The sequence below is a fragment of the Pelodiscus sinensis genome, chromosome 2 (assembly GCF_052426305.1).
Source record: "Pelodiscus sinensis isolate ZL-2025 chromosome 2, ASM5242630v1, whole genome shotgun sequence".
In the NCBI taxonomy this organism is placed as follows: domain Eukaryota; kingdom Metazoa; phylum Chordata; order Testudines; family Trionychidae; genus Pelodiscus; species Pelodiscus sinensis.
In genome coordinates this window covers 181,123,118-181,142,817 of record NC_143053.1, presented here as the reverse complement: position 1 = coordinate 181,142,817, position 19,700 = coordinate 181,123,118, and the positions used below count along the sequence as shown (strand labels likewise).

General features: G+C 39.2%; 1 protein-coding gene across 1 annotated transcript in view; it reads right to left on the bottom strand.

The window, feature by feature from the left end:
- LARS2 (leucyl-tRNA synthetase 2, mitochondrial) overlaps window positions 1-19,700 on the bottom strand; it is a 118,850-nt gene that overhangs the window by 32,126 nt on the left and 67,024 nt on the right. The window contains exons 9-13 of the mRNA XM_075921874.2: window positions 18,170-18,329; window positions 11,894-11,998; window positions 8,352-8,467; window positions 6,746-7,029; window positions 586-684 (exon numbers count right to left, since the gene is read on the bottom strand). Of these exons, the coding sequence (XP_075777989.2) occupies window positions 586-684; window positions 6,746-7,029; window positions 8,352-8,467; window positions 11,894-11,998; window positions 18,170-18,329 (764 nt within the window). The remainder of the gene's footprint in view (window positions 1-585; window positions 685-6,745; window positions 7,030-8,351; window positions 8,468-11,893; window positions 11,999-18,169; window positions 18,330-19,700) is intronic.

The window sequence follows — 19,700 nt, the reverse complement described above, 5'->3', positions numbered from 1 at the left end:
TTTCATTTTTCATCAGCTCTTGCCAGCTGAATGCATTGCTATAAAATCGCAGAAGAAGCCAGTTAGATCTGTTCTTAGTGGCACAACGTAAGCACTAATGACAACAAAGATAAAAATAAAGGCTTTGTCCATATTATAGAAGTTACACTGATTGTTTCCACCTTAATTCACGGGAAAGCCCCTTATGTCCATGCACATAAAAGCTTTGGTCTATTGCTAGAGAGGCTGCAATCATCTTAATTTACCAAGTTTTTCAGGGGTAAAAGTTGTGAATCACCAGCTGAGTGTGCAGTCTGAGCCCTTGCATGTCCTGTTAAGGGCTGATAGCCTTATTCTATCGTTCAGAACTGCTCACAAAGCTACTCTAATCTGAGCTGTGTCTGTCAGCAAAAAGAGAATCAGGAACTCATAGCAGGTTCCCATTCAACTTCCCCATCCTGTTGTGCCCACCAGATGGTAGAACTACCAGAATATCTGGCCACTTGTTTTTTCTTTTCTTTCTATTTCTGCTGTATAAAACAGGTCCAGGTTACATGAACACCAGTATGACCAAAGGCCAGCTTGCCAGCTGCCTGGATGCCTTACCTGTCAGAATTATGAGGATCAATGTATCTGAAGTAATACCAAGATGAATCAACAAATGTGTCCATAGTGTCTGTTTCCCTCTTTGCAGGTCCTTTGCACCTGGGGAATAGAAAAATACTCAGCACTCCTATGTGAAAAAAAAAAATCACATGCTGACTTTTTCCCCCCACAGATTAAAGAAATAAAACAAATGCTCTATGAAAGTTCAAAAGAAAGGGAGAAGAAAAGTAGAACGGTATACAAAAAACAGCACACCCTTCTGGTACTATCAGATGAATAATTTTATGATCATTTCCAGTAGAAAGAGCTGCACTTCACTGGCTCTCATTTTATATAAGGATCTATTGTTCCTGATTAGTTGGGATTCTTCTTATTCCGCAGAGAAACAAATTTAGTTTAATTCCAGTTTTCATTGAGAAGGATCACATCTTTCCTAATTCTTTAAAGACTAACAAGATAGTTTATTAGGTAATGAGCTTTCGTGGGCCAGACCCACTTCCTCAGATCAAATAGTGGAAGAAAAATGTCACAACCATATATACCAAAGGATACAATTAAAAAAAAAACACACATATGAAAAGGACAAATCAAATTTCAGAACAGAAGGGAGATGGGGGGGGGGGGAGGTAAATGTCTGTGAGCTAATGATATTAGAGGTAATAATTGGGGAAGCTATGTTTGTAATTGGTAAGATAATTGGTATACAGGCAGTCCCCGGGTTACGTACAAGATAGGGACTGTAGGTTTGTTCTTAAGTTGAATTTGTATGTAAGTCGGAACTGGTACATATGTAGGGGAAACTCTAGCCAAACATTTCTCCAGAGCTCAGTTTTATTCTCCCCACCTCACTTCCCTCAGTCTTTTATTCTCAAGCTGAGGTGTCTGCTGAGAAAAGCCGCTCTGCGTCTCCCTGGTCTGCTGGAGGGGGGCGCTTGCTTCGCGTCTCCCTGGTCTGCTGGGGGGAAGCAGCTAGTGCAGGGTTGCCTCTCCCCGTTTGTAAGTAGGGATCTGATGTAAGTCGGATCCATGTAACCCGGGGACTGCCTGTATATGGTTGTGACAATTTTCTTCCACTATTTGATCTGAGGAAGTGGGTCTGGCCCACGAAAGCTCATCACCTATTAAACCATCTTGTTAGTCTTTAAAGTGCTACACAGTCCTGTTTTTTGTTTCAGCTCCACCAGACTAACACGGCTACTTTTCTACCACTATCTTTCCTAGTCGTTGTAATACCATTTTGATTCATGATGGCTGCTAAAACAAATCAGTATTTGCTTGGTATTATATTGAAGGTACAAAATAAAATGGATTCAAAATGAGAAGTTAAAAGCTGGAATAGTTTTTCCTTCTACCATGAACAGAAATAATTTGCTTATGGAAACAAACAGCAGGAAGCAATTTTTTTAAAACTAGGTTTGCATTTATTGCAGCTACTCCATATTTAAGACTATTTCTGATAAAATGAAAAATTTATAATACAAATGATATGTTGCAGCCAGCTGAAAACCTGTGTGCAGTATACATAAACACAAAGAATGTAAACAGGCTGTTGTAACTTTAATCTGTTACTGTGATTGGAAGCTTCAGCTGCACAGCCAAATGTGCCTGCCTGCTTGATAGTGTAAGCCACTGGTGAGCAATTTGTGGCCTGAGGGCCACATGCGGCCCATTAGGGTTTTGTGTATGGCTCATGAGACATTTAATTACCATTTTCATGCACAGAGTTGCCAGATTCTGCTAGTTTCCATCCATGTAGTTTTTTTCTACCGGTATTACAACAGTGACACACACTTAAAGCAAGGGCATGTGAAATGAGGTGCATGCTGATTACACACAACATTGACAGAGAGAGCTGTGTGCTCTCTCTGCATCTAATCGAAGTGCTGCTATGGTTTGATAGGGACCCCCTGCAAATTCTAGGTATGTAAGCGCTGTTAGCAAAATGATCTATCCCAGGAGATTGTCTCGGTTACAACCATCTTGTGGCCTACTGAGATGAAGGAGGCCCACTTACTAGCCTAGGCTGCCCCTCATTGGTATAACCCATAGAAAATATATTAAACAAGCTCTTTGACAGCAATGTTGGCTATCCACTTCTGGGAATGGTGAATCTTTGGTCTATAAAGTTTTTATTAGTGGTGCTGGAACTAATTTTGGGGTGCTGAGCTGTACCCCCTGTTTAGACCTATTGAGACTAGGTTGCCAACTTTCCCGGATCAGACAGACCTGACTTCATTGCTTCAAATGATCTCTGGTCTGTCCAGCCTGGGAGAGCTGACAATCCTCATCTCTCCAGCGTGGGGCCACTGCTGGGGGCAGCTGCAGAGCCCTGGGCCAGCAGCAGGACCCTGGGGCTGGTGGGCTGTGGCATTCACAGCAGGACCAGCAGGCAGCAGGGCCCAAAGGCCAGTGGAGCCTATGGGGCTGGCAGCAGGACCCTGGGGGATCAGCAAAGTGTGTGGGGCCAGCAGAACCTCACAGGGCTACCCATAGCCAGCAGCGGGGCTGGCCCCCAGGTTCAGGGAAGCCAGGTGCAAAACTTGGGGGTGCTGTAGCACCCCCTGCACTCCTTCTTCCTGCACCTATGGTCTTTATGTGGCTTGGGTCCTGACTGCCTAAGATACAACCTGTGTCTCCGTGTATTTGTTGAAGTACTTCAGGTCATCTCAGGCATGTGAGGTGCATGTACTTAGTGGTTAAGTATCAGAGAGGACTTGTATTTGAGTGTGATTAGTCGAAAGCCCTTCGCTTCCTCTCTCAGAATACTCAGATCAAGTTTGCTACTTTTAAATGCATGGTGCATGGCCAGGAGTTGGATTGGCATGGTGATGTCAGATTAGAAGCACAGAATTTTTACTTAGTAATTCCTATCTTGTGCACCAGAATATAAACTTCCCTTAACATTTTTTACAACTGTGAAGTTAACCTTCAAAATGTCAACCAAATGTAAGTTGATACAGTCACATCTGCCTGAATTTGCCCGCAGTCTGAAACATTCATCTCAAGAGGATCCTAATGATAATTCAGTGTCAGAACATTTTAACTGAGCAAAACATTGGTTTGACCTGGTTTGGCCTCTTTATGGTCTTAACGCAGTGACAGCATACTAGCCAAAACAAACAAGACTGCAGAGAGGCATTCACATGAATTATCTGCACAATTTACACTGAGTGGTGCCTCATTCTGGCAACATGACTACGTGAGCTTGGGTTGTGGGCAGAGCTTAGGGGAACACCACCACTTATTTTCTCTCCAGTCTGATATTTATGCAAGGCCCATCTCGTAACAAGCTATTACTTATAGCTGGATAACTGTAGTGGAGGCATCCTGTTTCTAGTTGGCTTTTTAGTTTAAGGAGACAATTATATTAAATATTGTACATGTGCCCAGAGACACACATAATACATTTATTACGAAATAAACACACACTTTATTATATTATAACAAAATTGTCTCAGCCTATCAACTTCTGGGATACTTTACATAACAGTTTAAGCAATTCCCTTCACCCTAGTTAGCTACAGCTCACTCACTAGATAAGTTCATGGAGGACAGGTCAACCAACAGTTATTAGCCAAGATGGTCAGGAACATGATCTCATGTTCTGGTTGCCCTAAACCTCTGGTAACCAAAATCTGGGGACTGACTGACAAGAGATAGATCACTAGCTAAGTTGTCCTGCTCTGTTCATCCCTCCGTAGCATTTTGCATCAATCACTGTTGGAAGACAGGATACTAGGCTAAATGGATCTCTGGTTTGACCCAGTTTATCCTCCTTATGTTCTTAACATAGTTATAGCATGCAAGCCACTATACACTGGCTACTAATAGCCTATAGCTAGCCAAACAGTATTATTTGCATATTAACTGAATAATTTTGAACTACTATGAAGTCAATATGCACATCCCTCCAGTCCACTCATAATTGGCTATAGCTTCAAAATTCCCCATCTGTGTGCCCATAGCCACAGCCACCTTAGTTTCCCATCTCTACACATCCTGTTAATCCACTTAATACCAGCTATTAAATACTGCCTGTAGCTAGAATATATAATCTAGAGGAGATCAGAATCATAGTGTCCTCTCTTCGCAACAAAGGAATTTCAACATATTTATCCGTGGAAAGCCTGTAGTGCTGACAACAAAGATTGCAGTAAGAGTCAAGGATTTCAGACCACAAGACACTGCTGAGACCATTACTTAACATTAGAATTACTTTAGTCAGACTCCTCTCAAATATCCATCCTCCTCAGCTTGTTACTGTGCATTGTATAAAAAAAGACTACCTGAAATGACATTTTCTTTGCAGAAATACACAGGCGTATGTCTTTCCTCGCTTAAAACATACAACATCAACAAGTCAAACCAGTTTCCAGTGAGCCACAGAACTGTTCTGTGTAAATCACCTAATTCCAAATGAGACTCATGCTAATACTCTAGCCTTCAAAACTAACACATTTACAATGTCTTAAGGATGTTAAATATTGGTTAAGTGAATAGTCAATTAACCTCATGAATTCTTATCAATTAGTCAACTATTCTATAGTCCCCAGGCAGCCCCTGTCCAGGAGGGAGTGGTCTGAGCTCCCAGACCTAGCATGAGCCGGAACTGAGCTGGGCTGTCTGCCCACCTGGCTCCTAATAGACTTTAAATGCAGAGCCACAGTGAGGGTAGGTCCAGGACCCACTGCAAGCCAGGACTGAGCTAAGCTGCTGGCTAGCCTGCTAAAAAATGTACTGGCAAGGAGTGGGGGGAAAATGCACATAGTCTATAGCATTAACTTATAAGCTTTTGCTTATAAGTTAATTGATTACACTATTACATCCCTACAATGTCTATGTTATGAAGTGTGATGGATCTCCTGACAATGCCCTGCTTGCTGGACCAGCTCTGCTGACAGCAGGGTTTCACTATATGCCTGGAAAAGGTAAAAGGTTTCTCTGTGGGATTCCCCAGGTTCTATTCCCTCCCCCCAGCAGACTTCAATATACCCAACACCCAACCAGCTCTAGTGACTGGATATCCTTGTTTTCTCTAAGGAATATGTATCTTTCTAAATATAAGCTACATGCTGTTTTTAAAGAACCGAGAAACAAATAGTATGATCAAAATCCAAACCATGGGTGTATAAACTAATAACTCCTTCAATCTGAATTATCTGCTGTCATGTAAAATGTAACAGGCCTTTGAATCTTTGTAAAAGATTCTACTGCAATAGCACCATCTTATCTCTGTTGTTGGACTTGTTAACAAAAATAATCAAGATGTTAGTCTCACAAAAGCAAATAAAACAACACAATTTACTCTACAATAGTGGTACTCACAGTTATGCATCTTGGGAGTCACATTTGCAACAACCATTAATCAAGAGCCACATGACTACTATATGCCTCATGCACCATTCCACCAAACACATATACAGTAATATAAAATATGTAACTATAAATATAACCAAATATTTTATAACATTTTCAAATACATTTTCAATACAAGGAAAAATAAATTTAGTTAACCATTGGATGGGTGAGCATACCAGGCTATTAATTTTGTTCCCTCCACCAACACCTTTACCATTTCATGCAGCAGTGCTATTTATAATATCACTTATATCCTCAGCCCTTGTGCTAGTGCCAACAAGGAGAAGAAATCTCCCTTCCTGGAGCTTGCTCTGTTTCTGAGCTCAACTAATCCTGTTCCTCCAATCAGCTGATTTGCCATGTTCCTGGAGGGAGTTGGTGGAACAGGCACTACATTCAGCAGCGCCACAAACTAGGTTTTCGTGGCTCTCCAGGACGGAGAGGGCAGAGCAGGGGTTTCCGCCCTCCAGAAGCTCCTTGAAGAGCCGCAGGCTACATCTGAAAGAGACACAGGCAGTTTGTGAGCTGAAGATTGAGTATCACTGCCCTACAACCTTTGTTTTAACTCTGCTGCTGGAAGAGAAAAAAAAACCTTGCAATCAATGAAGTAAGCAATACTATAAAGGAATGGAGGAGAAAAAAGGAAAAAACCCTATTTTATTTTTCTAATTTTCTTTCCTCTAACTTAAAAACACTGAGCTTTCCCTCCATGAGGTATTTATCAAGAAAAATAGCTTATATGAAGAAACATTAAGATATGAGAAGAATGATTGCAAGTGGACAGTATATAATATTTGCTCACCTTGGACATGAACAGTTCATCCACTGTGGGACAGTTTCTAGAGGGGAAGCTCCCTTTCCAGTAAAGGAGGTTATATTGGGAAGTTCCACAGGTAAATCCTCATAAGGCACAGGGACTGTCCCACAGGTCTGGCAATGGATTATAGGAATAGGTGTTCCCCAGTACCGTTGTCGAGATATTAACCAATCTCTTAACTTGTCACTTGATAGGTAGCCACCTATTCCTTTATTTCTGGCCTTCTGAGTTAAGGCTTTTAAAGCTTCCTGCCTAGTCATGCCTGTGAACTGATAAAAAGAAAGGCAGACTGATATAAGCTACTATTGATAATGCTGCAATAGCCCCAGGATGTTATTTTTCATATGCACAGGACACAAATCCAACACACAAACTCTGACGGGAAAGGGGTCCCAAGCATTTTTGAGGTTCCAGATTTTTCTTCTACTTTACATCCCTCCACTATAGGCTTCCTACATGTCAGTCACCAACCTTGTGGTCATGAGAATTAGATAAATCTCCCTTCAAAGCCTATAAATGTCACTCCCTTGACAGGCTGAACAGATCTTGGTTGAGGATGGGCCTGTTCAGCACTCCTGGGCTCTGTTGGCCACATATCTATAGTTAAGGTGGCATCTCCGTAGGGCAAGACATCCAGCATATTAATACTCCAAAGCAGATATTGCAAGACTATAAGTAGCAAATCAGACCTCTCCCCACATTCATTTGAGGTGATTTTATACTTCTCTTCCTCTTTTAAACACTCAATATCCCTCCCAAGTTAGACAGTCACAAAATTCATCTCCTGTTGAACAACAATCCCATCTCTCCTCTGATTCACACATTCAGACTCACAAGAACTCTAGTGTTAGGGTTACATCATTACACAGATATGAAACTCTGAAATGGCTGGTAATAACACTTCCAGTGACTACATCCAAGGGGATTAATTTATTAAACATTTAACCTGAAAGAAGAACAAATGTGTAAAAGAAGAACAGGAATAAACATCAAACCATTTTCATGAAGGAATTTATTATTCCTTCTCTATTGTGACGTTTAGACAATTAAAGCATTTTTCTTCTTTCAGGTATGTAAAGTTTGGAAGATTAAGCCTCAAAAACAAAATATCTGGCATTTTCCTGGTACAGGTTGAATCTCTGTGATCTGGAACTCTTTGGTTTGGTGCCAGACCCCAGATGTTGCTAACCTAGAAAGTCTCAGCAGCACAGGTTGCTGGCGGCTTCCAGCAGAGTTGGCCAGTGGGGCCAGCTGGGCAGCAGAGTCCATGGAGCATCAGCACCTGCAGCTGGCAGGGCGCTCCTGGAGCTTGGGAGAAGCAAAGCTGGCAGGGCTATGGGAGCTACCAGGTCTGTGGAGCCTGCAGGGTTGCCACAGCAGGGGGCCTCGGTGCCAGAGGGCTGGGGAGAGAAGCCTAGCAGGGAGGCTAGCACTCCCCTCCCCACCAGACTTTGTATAGTCCGGCAAATTTCCTTGTCTGGGACTGGTTAAGTCCGGAGGGTGCTGGACTAGAGGGGTCCAACCTGTAGTGGGTTTTAGTTTGTGCTATCACTGTACTTGAGAAAAAAAACCTCAGTACAAGTGCACCAACCTCTCTGGAGTTGACTAGTGTCTCCAAACCATCTGGTAGTGTTTCAATGACTTCCGAGAAAGATAGACCCAGATTCTGAGCTACAGCAGCATCTTCTGGATTAATACTAGGAATTCCTAGACAGGGAAGGGGGGAAAAATCAGCTCCATAACTAGTTAATGTGGCTGCTCCTCATAATTTTTCGAGGAAAAAATATTTTCATCTATTGGCACTTCTTTCCAATGGCTTTAACAAGAATACGGTCAAATTAAATATTGCCAAAACTTCATAAAATGCATAAAAACAAGCTTGTGAAATATTAGTGACAACAATTATAAGCAAACATTATTTTATAGTGTTTACAACCCAAAACTCATTATCACTGTGCTAGCTCAGAAGAACCTGAAAGTAAATGGGTCTGAAACTGAGTAAAATAAAACTGAAATTGACTAATCTGTTTTCATTACCAAGCAGAGAGATGCAGAAACTAAGCAAATAGCATAAATATATAGTAAGTTAGTCATTTAAAAAAATCAATTTTCATAACTGAAAGTTTTATTTAAAACAAAGGTCGTATTTTTTAAAAAGAAAGTATGACATGATAAAGTCCTTCAACACGGCTGGTTCCTCTTTAAAATCTTGTCTTTTACCACTACAAAGTCATCTCCAGTAATTCCAATTCAGTGTAATGTCAACCTTCTTTTAAGAATAAAGCTAAAGAAAGCATTTCCTACTGCTGCCAGAATAAGCCATTCAATCAGAAAACTTAAGGCCACTGATGACACCTTTTCCCACTGTGCCTTATTACCTGGGATATTCACACTTTTTCAATACAAGTCCTTTCTCACCCACACAGAATTATTTTTATTGCTGCAATTTACCAATATCAAAAAGTGATATATTATTTTAAAATAACCCTTGTTCACAATGTTGCCACCTGACAGCTGCAATCTGTTCAGCAGCTGCTGTGTTTCACTAATAAGGACTGCATTTTGGTGGTTAGTTAAGAAATCCCCATTTTTATTATACATATTTATATTCAAATATTAATTATAGATTGTGTGGTATATTATATAACAAAATGAGGTATATCTTTCCACATTAGTTTGCTTTTCATTTTGGGGATCATTTGTTTAAATAAGCCTGCATTACTTACTTGGCCTCTGAGGGGACGTCTATACAGTAGGGCTAAAGCCAAACTAGGCTATGCAACTGGAGTGACGTCAATTGCGTAACTTAAGTCAAAATAGCTTATTTCGGCTTTTGGCGCTGTCTACACAGCAGGAAGTCTGAGAAAGAGCACTCTTCCTTTGGCTTCCCTTACTCCTCGTAAGATGAGGGTTGCAGGAGTCACAGTAAGAAGTCCTCCAGCTCGACATTATTTTGACCTTATGTCAAAATAACTGCTTGTAATGTAGACATTGACTATGTTATTTCGGAATAACTGCCATATGGACATACCCTAACAGAACAGCAGATTACTGACCAAACTAAATGTCAGGTTAGCTCTTTTCCTTCCTATTTCTAGAAATACTGCAGTTCTAGGAGCTCTCAAACATTATCACTGACTGCCTTAGAATTATCAAAATACAAACTTGAGTTCAAAGGATAGTATAGCACCCTTATTCATCCATGGAGCTGCCCATTAAGTTAAATATTTCAACTGTGTCAATATATGGAAATACAGAAGCATATAACACAAAAGAATGAACAGAAAGAAACCAAAAATGGGGAATCACTATGTAATCTCCAGAGCAGAAGAATCATATTACCATTCTTAAATCCATATCAAGGCACCATATATCAGTATCTTAATAAATTAAAGAACCCCATATAATCTACCACAGGTGATTTTACCATACGTTGTACAGAGGAAAGCAGCACCCACATTTTAGTCTATTTTTTTCCCCCAAGAAGACGACGTCAAAAATTCTGTGTCAAAAATCAACAGTTGGCATCCAGCTAAACTTTTGAATGTGCCAATCTGGAGACTCTTGAAAATCTGGCCTCTTCCTAATAAAACAGCCAAGTTAGTTTAAACAGCTTGAAGAGGATGAATAGTTTGAAAAAGTTACCAGACTTTGCAACCATGCTTGGCTTTCCAAAGGTTGGAAAGGAGATATTGAAAAGGAAGGCAATGACTGTGAATGAGAAAGACAGGCAAAACACAGGGGAAAGACAATACATGCAATCTTTAAGATTTAAAAAGCCCCACTTTTTGGACTAAGAAGAGTGAGCTAGTTTATTTTTCAACTCTCACATAAAATGAAAAGTTTTAATGTATGCTATGTATTGTTCCCTTCTGTTTTCCCTTCTCAATGCTCTCCCCCACACTTGTTCATATACATCTTCCAAATATGTATTAAGCTTTTACAGCTTTGTAAGACTATCTAAAAATTTTGTGAAGTAAAATACGATGAATAAAATGATAAAACAACCTAAAAAATTCTCACTTTAACAGTTCACATTACTCACCTACATTTTACTGATTCAAAACTGGGCATAATAATACAGCCTATTATATGATTGGGCTAACAAGTTCTAACCCACGCTGTGAAATTAATAATATCACAGCTAGTAGGCTAGTCACATCTCTTGATTTAGTCAATCCATTTTTCTAATAACTTTTAACAAAGAATTTCTAAGAAAAATCAGCAGCTTATGAGAATACAATGAACTTCAGAACTGATTTTAAAAGAGCTCACCAAGAGGAACCTCTATAATTCTGTATTTTATTATAGAAGTGGCCCTTGTATTTTAGCAGGAAATTTGGGCAGGAAAATGTTACACCGCACCTCCCACGCTAATATTCCACATTTCACCTGGTCATGCCCAGTGGGGTAGCATACATAGCCTAATACTCCCCAGGATGTAAAAGTAATAAGGTGCAAAGAAAGAAGCAGAAGAGAGACTAGAAGCAGCAAGGAAAGACAGACCAGAGAGCCCTGGGGAATGTTACATTCAGGTTTTCAGTTCTGAGATTACTGACCAAGATCAAACACAATAACTTTACATTCATTTCATTGATATAAAAACAAATATAATTAGATAAAGCCACATTGGATTGATAGTTTGATATATTTATTAATATCAGGAAATTTTTAACAGTTATCTTGTGGGGTTCTTAGGCAAAGCAAAAAAAATACTGCTACAAGTTTTGGTCTTTTGCGATTATATTTTGCGTCAAACACTGATGAGGTTCTGTTTTGGATCATGATAATATGCTAGAGAGAGAAAGAGAGCACTCATATTGACATGTCTTACACTATAATTCTTAAGAGAAAATGTGAAGGTCTTCTCACTTAAGACAGCTTTTAATTTTATTTATTTTTATAATATTTTTCGCTTTTGTTATAATATATTACCCTGCCTCTTCATATTCAGATCAATAAAAAAATCCTACATAGCTACAGTTTCATTCCCTTTCCCTTAATTAAGAAGAATATGGCCTCTACAGATCTTAATGCAGTCATTACCTTAAAACATTTGCAGCAGCAGTTCTGGTGCTCCAACATAGTTACTGAAAAACTCACTGTTGCGCTTATATTTTAACTGTCACTTACCTATTTTAGTATCAATATAATTCTCAAAATCTGATTTTGCAGAAATGACTATAGGAAGCTCCTGTTTGGTAAGTAAGTTCACTGCTGTCACTGAAGTAAGACAGTCTGAAAAGACATGACAAAAATTAAAATATGATACCAACAGTACTAAGAATCTCACTAATTAATAGGAAAATCTCTGTGCTTTGCATCCTAATCTCTTATGAAGTAATCCATTGAATTAAAAAGTACTTTCTTTTTTTAAAGGGAGAGGCTCAATTTAGTCAACTTCAAAATATGAATTTAAACCTGTTAAAAGCTTCTGTAAGTTCCATTGCCAAATTTTGTGATTTAAAACCTTTTTCTGTTTCCTGATGGCATCTGAAAGATCCCCACAAATAAAAGAAGCTAAGTGACTATACAGAAGAAATAAAGGAACAGATGTGCAAAGACAATTGTACAAAGTAAACCAAGTAAAACACATTATTTTTCTCCAATCTCTTTCAGGGTTACTCATGTTAGAAATTACTTGAAACAACAGTAGATACAACAATTTCAGAGCAATGCATTACTATTGACGGTAAAATAAATATGGTATCATGAGCTATCATGGGTTGTGCCCATGAAAAGCTAATGATACCATATATATTTTTGTTAGTCTCTAAGGTGCTACAGGACCACTCACTGTTTTTAAGGTATTTTTTTTTTAAGTTAGGGTATGTCTACACTACCACCCTAGTTTGAACTAGGGTGGTTAATGTAGGCAACCGGAGTTGCAAATGAAGCCCGGGATTTGAATTTTCCAGGCTTCATTTGCATATTGCCCGGCGCCGCCATTTTTAAATGTCCGCTAGTTCGGACGTCGTGCCTGCGGCTACACGCGGCACGAACAAGGTAGTTCGGATTAGGCTTCCTATTCCGAATTACCATTACTCCTCGTGGAACGAGGTGTACCGGTAGTTCGGAATAGGAAGCCTAATCCGAACTACCTAGTTCGTGCCGCGTGTAGCCGCGGGCACGGAGTCCGAACTAACGGACATTTAAAAATGGCGGCGCCGGGCAATATGCAAATGAAGCCTGGAAAATTCAAATCCCGGGCTTCATTTGCAACTCCAGTTGCCTACATTAACCACCCTAGTTCGAACTAGGGTGGTAGTGTAGACATACCCTTACAGACTAACATGACTACTCCTCTGACATATATATAGCAAGTGTTCCTTTAAAATAATAAATTCTAGTCAACCTGATACCTGTCAAAAGTAGTAGGTATAGCAGAACGGAGGAGTTTGACATAAATAGATTTGGAAGCTCTCTCATATCTTTTTGCTGAGATAGTTGAACAAAATTATCCTTCAAAGGTGAAGGGTATAACAGTACCTCCTACCTGTCTTCCCTCACAATCCCAGATGTTGCTCACAGAAGTTGCTCACTTTCCTTTCCAGGCAAAAGAATCAATAAAACACAAAAGGTTTCACAGAAAGCAGAAATTTAGTATTTAAGAAAGAAAAATAGTTCTCAACTAGAATAAGGGATTACCATTAACTCATATGAGCTAGCCTTAGGTTGGGGCCAGAAGCAAAAGAAACACCTAACTTGGATGCTAGAGGATATTACCACAAAACTAAGAAAAAATACTGCTTCAGATCCGACTAAAGAAAAGTACATGACATTAAATTCAGAATCTGAAGTCACATCTGCATTTTGCAGAAGTTCCCAGTATTTAGGGTAAGTGGGACAAATTAAAACCTGCGATACAAAATGTTGAATACTGAAGGCTCACAATCCAGATCTGAATTTGGAAAATTAGGCCCATCTCTAAATTTTTCAGTGCCCTTCAGATCAAAGTCATTTAAAAATTACTTTCACCATGGCAGAGTTCTACAGTCATGTAGATCAGTGTTTCTCAACCTTTTTTTTTTTATAAAGTACCCCTTTGAAAAAAAAATTATAAGTAACCCCAGTACCTACAGTTTTCAGACACAACGTTTTTCTACCATTGCAACACATTTGCTTAAACAACTTAATCGTAGCCAGATGAGTGATGAAATTTTTCGGTGAAAAAAGTACAAAAATAATAAAGCGCTGTAAAACTTAGAACAAAAATTCAGTTTTCTCCAAATTTCAGTTGTGCTGACGTACCCCCCTCCCCCCAGAATTCTCTCGAGTACCCCTAAGGGTACTTGTATCACTGGTTGAGAAACATTGATGTAGATGAACACTGCTCAGCATACTATGCAACTGTGAGTGGAAGAGAATTTTTAGTCAAGGATACTAAAGCAAATGCCTACTCTTATTAAAAATGCTGTGGGATCTTTAAAGTCTATTCAAAATGTAAAGGACCTAAATGTTTAAGGTCTAGTTTGAAAAACACTCACATGGCAAATTGCCTAGCATGTATTTCACCGGTCTTGGATGGAAGAGGGACTTGAGTTGATCCTTCTGGGAATTGAATCTGTCTAGGATGGTACCGCAAACCTGAAACTTAGACCACTCATATTTTCCCCTTAGTTATACCAGCTCTATTCAGCTTAGCAGAAAACTCAGTCTTGTTAGAAAAACATAAACAATACATTTTCTTGAAGTAAAATAAATAGCTCTGAAAGGGTACGGTTACTATTCTTGGCAGTTTGCAAGCTACTACTCATTTTTTTCCCTTTCTTGATTACTACTTTTCTAGATTTCATCTTTGTTGGATATTCAGCTTAATGCTGAACTATCAGCATTCACAGAAAATTTCCTCTGCTAAACATAACCCAAAGTCTTCCTCTTCTATTAAAAAAAGGAAACGGGGAGTCATTTTCATTCTTGGAAAGCAAGTAAAAAGAGAAAATTCATGTATAGGAGATTCAACTTTTTAAATCTCTCTCTCGTCCCTCAGCAAAAAAAATCAGTTTTATGGCGAAGCCTGGAATGGCCTGGGAAACAATTTTCAAGTCTAATATCTCAGTTTTTTGTTTGGTCTCTTCATGTCGTAATTATAATCATGGCAAAGGGATGACATTTTAATTATAAACCTATACAAATCTATTAATATACTCAAATTGACTGATGAACAATCTAGGGGGCAGATCCTTGCATCAAGACACTCCACATTAATACATACTGAATGGAGGTTCGTTTCCTAACTATACTGTGCTAGAGCCAAAGCTTAAACACTGTAAAGTTAATTGCTAACTTCTCTTGAAACAATAATTACATAAAATATTAAGTAATGGAACATTCCAGCTAACACTACAAGAACATTAAGCTACTTTGCCATACCACATCTTTTTTCTCCTGGCAACCACATCTTTCCAGCTGTGCAATTGAGAACTCACAATGATGCAAAGCAGTGTCAGGAAATCACTTCTTGCCAAACCAAAAATTAAAAGTCTTCCTTTTTAATAGCAAAGGGATGTATTATTCTGCAATTAAAAGCATTGGTAAGGTCTAATTTGATACACTTTTTTAGAGCTTTTATACAAAACTTCTATCTGAATATCTGGGGTAAAAGTCTGTCATCACTCAAGGTAATGGCAAAAGTGACTTCAAGGGGGCCAGTATGTCCATGTACAGATGAACACATATATAATAGCACAAGTGCATAGCAGTACTATAGTAGATGTGTGACACATTGTACCTCAAAATAGCACACTGCAGTTATATGATTATATGTTTTATACACAGTATGGCTTGTAAGGTATCATTTAAAATGAGGTATCTGTTGAATATTACTATCATGTTGGATTATACATACTATCATTTTATGTGGAGTTATGAAATATTGCTGTGTTTGTTACTGAAACATGGGATAAGTGGGAAATGCTCACAGCTTGCCTTTCAGTAGTAACAAAGGAGCAACTGACAAGACAGATATACAGTACATCAGGACCAGTTAGATATGTATTGATGGCCCAACAATAAAAATCCACTCTTCTAGAGACTCTTCAGAAAGGGCACATACCCAGGGTAATTACCTAACTCCCATGTCTCAAAGGCTGTTAAGTGTCCACTTTTCTTTAATGAAGTAGTGAACTAACTGGTGAGCTTGCACTGAGAGCTGTGCAAAATGGTGCATTTCTGGGGTGCAAGGCTTGGAAAATTGAGTGGGGTCTCTGTGTAACTCATGAGTGTCTTACAGAGCATTCATGCAACTTAGCTGAAAGTGTCTCTACAGTTAACTGAGTAATCACAGCACCTGGAGGGATTCCGCTGATTGTTGCTACCACTGTATTGTATGAGACAGCCCAGAGAGGAGAACTGATGGAGCACAGTAGTCCCATAGTTCCAGATTATACACTGGGGCACATCACAAGGTGTGTAACTGTTTCCATTTTATAGGTTCTTTTCACAATTGCTTATAACTGTCTCAAACTTTCATTCATTATTTCTGAAATTTTATGGATCTGGTCTCACAGGAGGGTGACTTCTTTTGGGCAACTTGAAGCAACAATGGTTCAACTACTTTTGTGTAGGAAATGTGTAAAAATACAATTTTGCAGATATAAAAAAACCACATGATCATTATTGCACAGCTTTTGCACTCTGGTTGTCTGGCACAGGAATATAAAATGTGGCAAGGAGGTAATCCCTAGGATGCATCTGTGCCCTTCTCTGGGCCAATGAAAATCTGTTCTGATTTAGGTGAATTCTAAGAGCTTAACGTGCATTTTTCAGGGGCAGTATGATGTTTAATCATACAGCAGAATCCCTCTGATATCACAACACCTGTTTCTCCTGGTTTCCATGGAAGAAGCTGGAGATAACCAATACCTTCCGATTCCTGTTTCTTCTGATTCTATATGAAAAAATATCCAAGTTGCAAAAATGAACCTTTCAAGTCAGGAAGTGTCATAATTCTGCTCCCAGTGCATGGGCATTATGACACTATCTTTAATTACATGTTCATTTTTTTCCCTGCATGATTCCTTCCTCATTCCCTGCAGAAGTTGGAGGATATAAAGCTAATGAGGCAATGAGCCACACATTGAGCAGCAAAGATAAAAATAATTCTTAAACAGCTGCCTCAAGCTCTGAGCCAAGTATTCGGTCATTGAATGAGGTGGAAAAATTAGTATTCAAGATTCTCTAGTTGGCTTTGTCCATGTGCCCAGTGGTGCAAAGGTGATGAAATCAGGCATCTCTTTCCTGTTGGGGATTTCCCCCTTGTGGGCAAATCCCCAACAGCTGTAAACCTGGCATAGCCAGTTCCTATACCACCTTCAGCACTCTGTTCAGTGAGCATGTCACAGTGGGGACGAGTGGCTGAAATGCGCTGTGCTCCAACTACCCACAGCAAGCAGATGGCCCTTTATGGACTATTGTGAGCTGTTGCAATTTAGAGTAGCCTTAATTTTATGCCCAGCGAGACATCAGGAAAAAAGTAAGCAATACAGAACTTAAACAACAAATAGTCCTGCAGCACCTTAGAGACTAACAAAAAATATTGATGGTAACCCTATATGCAACTGGTTATCTGTTCCCCTGAATGTAAGAGGAGTTGATTTTATAACATGTGCGCACAAGGTAGGTAATATTTTTTTCAACTTAATAAAAATGCAAGTATTAGCAGGATGGAGTGGAAATAAATCATATATATTTTGTACTTAATCTGCTTTAAGGCATCTTGTTACTCTTATTATTGTGGGTTTCCAAATGTAACAAAACAATGGGCCATAGCTCTACTTAGCCCTCGTGAGTAGGGTGTCCTAAGAAGTCAATTACAACTCTCTTACACTGGAACACAGTCTGTACCAGCTTCAGAATAAGTCAATGCCAACTCTGATTTACTCCATTGAGACCCTATGCCAGCTGAGGATCAGTGTGACAAAGCATACCTTAGTCATGTGCCCTCCACACTCTGATCCTTTCCCACATGTCTTCTACACCCCAGGGATGGAGGGCAGAATAAGGAGGCACTTGTGGTTAGGCCTGCCAGCTTTATGCCAATGTGGAGGCAACCCTCCACCAGGAGAATTTTCCACTGGGCAACTACAGCCAGAATGTGGACTCTTTCTACTATTCATGGTAGAAAGGTCCCAGAATAGAAACAGGAATTCAGTTCCCTATTTTCATGCAATCAATTGACTTATTTAAAGATTTTACAACCATTATAACACTAAGATTGATATTCCAGTTACTGTCACCCCACCGTACTTGAAGTTAGGGAGAGGAAAAGTAATACTACTTGCTATGTACAAAGAATCAAAGGGAATTGTTTCTCCTCCACAGGAATTGTCACGCTCAGGCTTACTTTTTTTAAGATTATGCTCTGAAACTGTCTTACTTCCAGAAAAAAAAATTTGAGCAAAAACTCACCTTTGCCTGGAACAAACTCTCTCTGCAACACTTCCTTCACACTACTATTCCCATGCAGGAGTCTATGATCAGGTAAAATATGTAAGTGGGAAGCACCATAAATGGCTTCAGGTGTATATGTATAGGCAACCAATTTCTCTCCTGTTTCTTTGCCATTAACCTGATAAAGGACAGAAAGTATTTCAGAGTAGTTTTATTGCTAATTTTCTCCATTAAAATGCATTTTTTATATTTCCTCCTTTTGTGGCAATTGCTCTATTGCTTTTGCCTGCATAGGGATATACCGTGGAAAGCAGGTCAAATTATTTTTAATAAAGAATATTATAAACAAGTGCAAGAGAAACAGACTAAATTAGTTCAAAGAGAAGGCCATGCATATATTGATATAATCCAAGGACTGTTCAAATTGTGTTTGTTAAAACAAATGTATCAGATATTAGGCCTAATGGTGTGAAAATTAATGTGGAGATGGGTTATTCCATCCATCACTTCTTGCTAAAAGTAACAAACTTTTGGGGGAAAGAAAATACAGAAAGAACTGATAAAGTGAAATAACAGAAATGGTGGCTACTGAAGCAAGCTTCACCTTCATGGCTTCCATCCCCTTCATCTCCTGGAACCCCAGGTCTTCATTATCCTAATCTTGAGATGTCCTAACCAGACTGGGCTAGGGAGAGGGGCCCAGATAACATTGCCACCTCTCAGCTCCAGCTGAATCCCAAATGCCATCTGGGATGAAATGGGATTTACTGAACCAACAACTCCAGCCCATCAAAACTAACTTCTCTTTTGTCCAAAAAGATAGTTATTATTAGGGATGTTAACGGATAACAACCAGGTAACCAAGTAACGGGGAAGCATCACCCTTCATTGTTTCCATCTCCAGACTCCACACTGACATTTCTAGAATGAAGTTTAATGCTACAGATTTCTGTACTGACAACACAATACAAACTGGAAAAGATGGCACAATGAAATAAATTAATTGTAATATATAATGAACACTGGGGAAACTGTACAGATGGTATTTATTATTATATGTTATTAATTTAAAATATTTTTAAAATTTAAAAGGAGACTACCGTAGAATTCCAAGTTTGCCACACCAGAGTGCTGCAGAATTTTGGTCCAGTTACATGCTCTAGCACATGGAGCCCTCAGAGTGATTTTCAAGTGCACATAGAGGCATACATTTGCAGAAGCCTCGAACTAAAATGGCCTGTTTTTCAAATGTACTGAGCTTCTTTAAGATATTTCATTTTGGGCTCCTAGAAATTAAAACATTTATGAAATGTTAGGCCATAGCAAATAAGCACCTAGCTCTCACTGAAGTGATAGGGTGCTATGTGCCTAACACCATTTGTACCTTTGAAAATATCTCCCTAGAGCATCAAGTGTCTTTCATTTTTGCATCTTTGCAAAAGCATGTCAAATATTCTCTATTTTTTTCTGTGGACGGAGCACAGAGCAAGTGAACCTGTATTTTTCTTAAGTTCTCTGTAGCTTCTTTCCTCTTTTTTTACTGGCACTT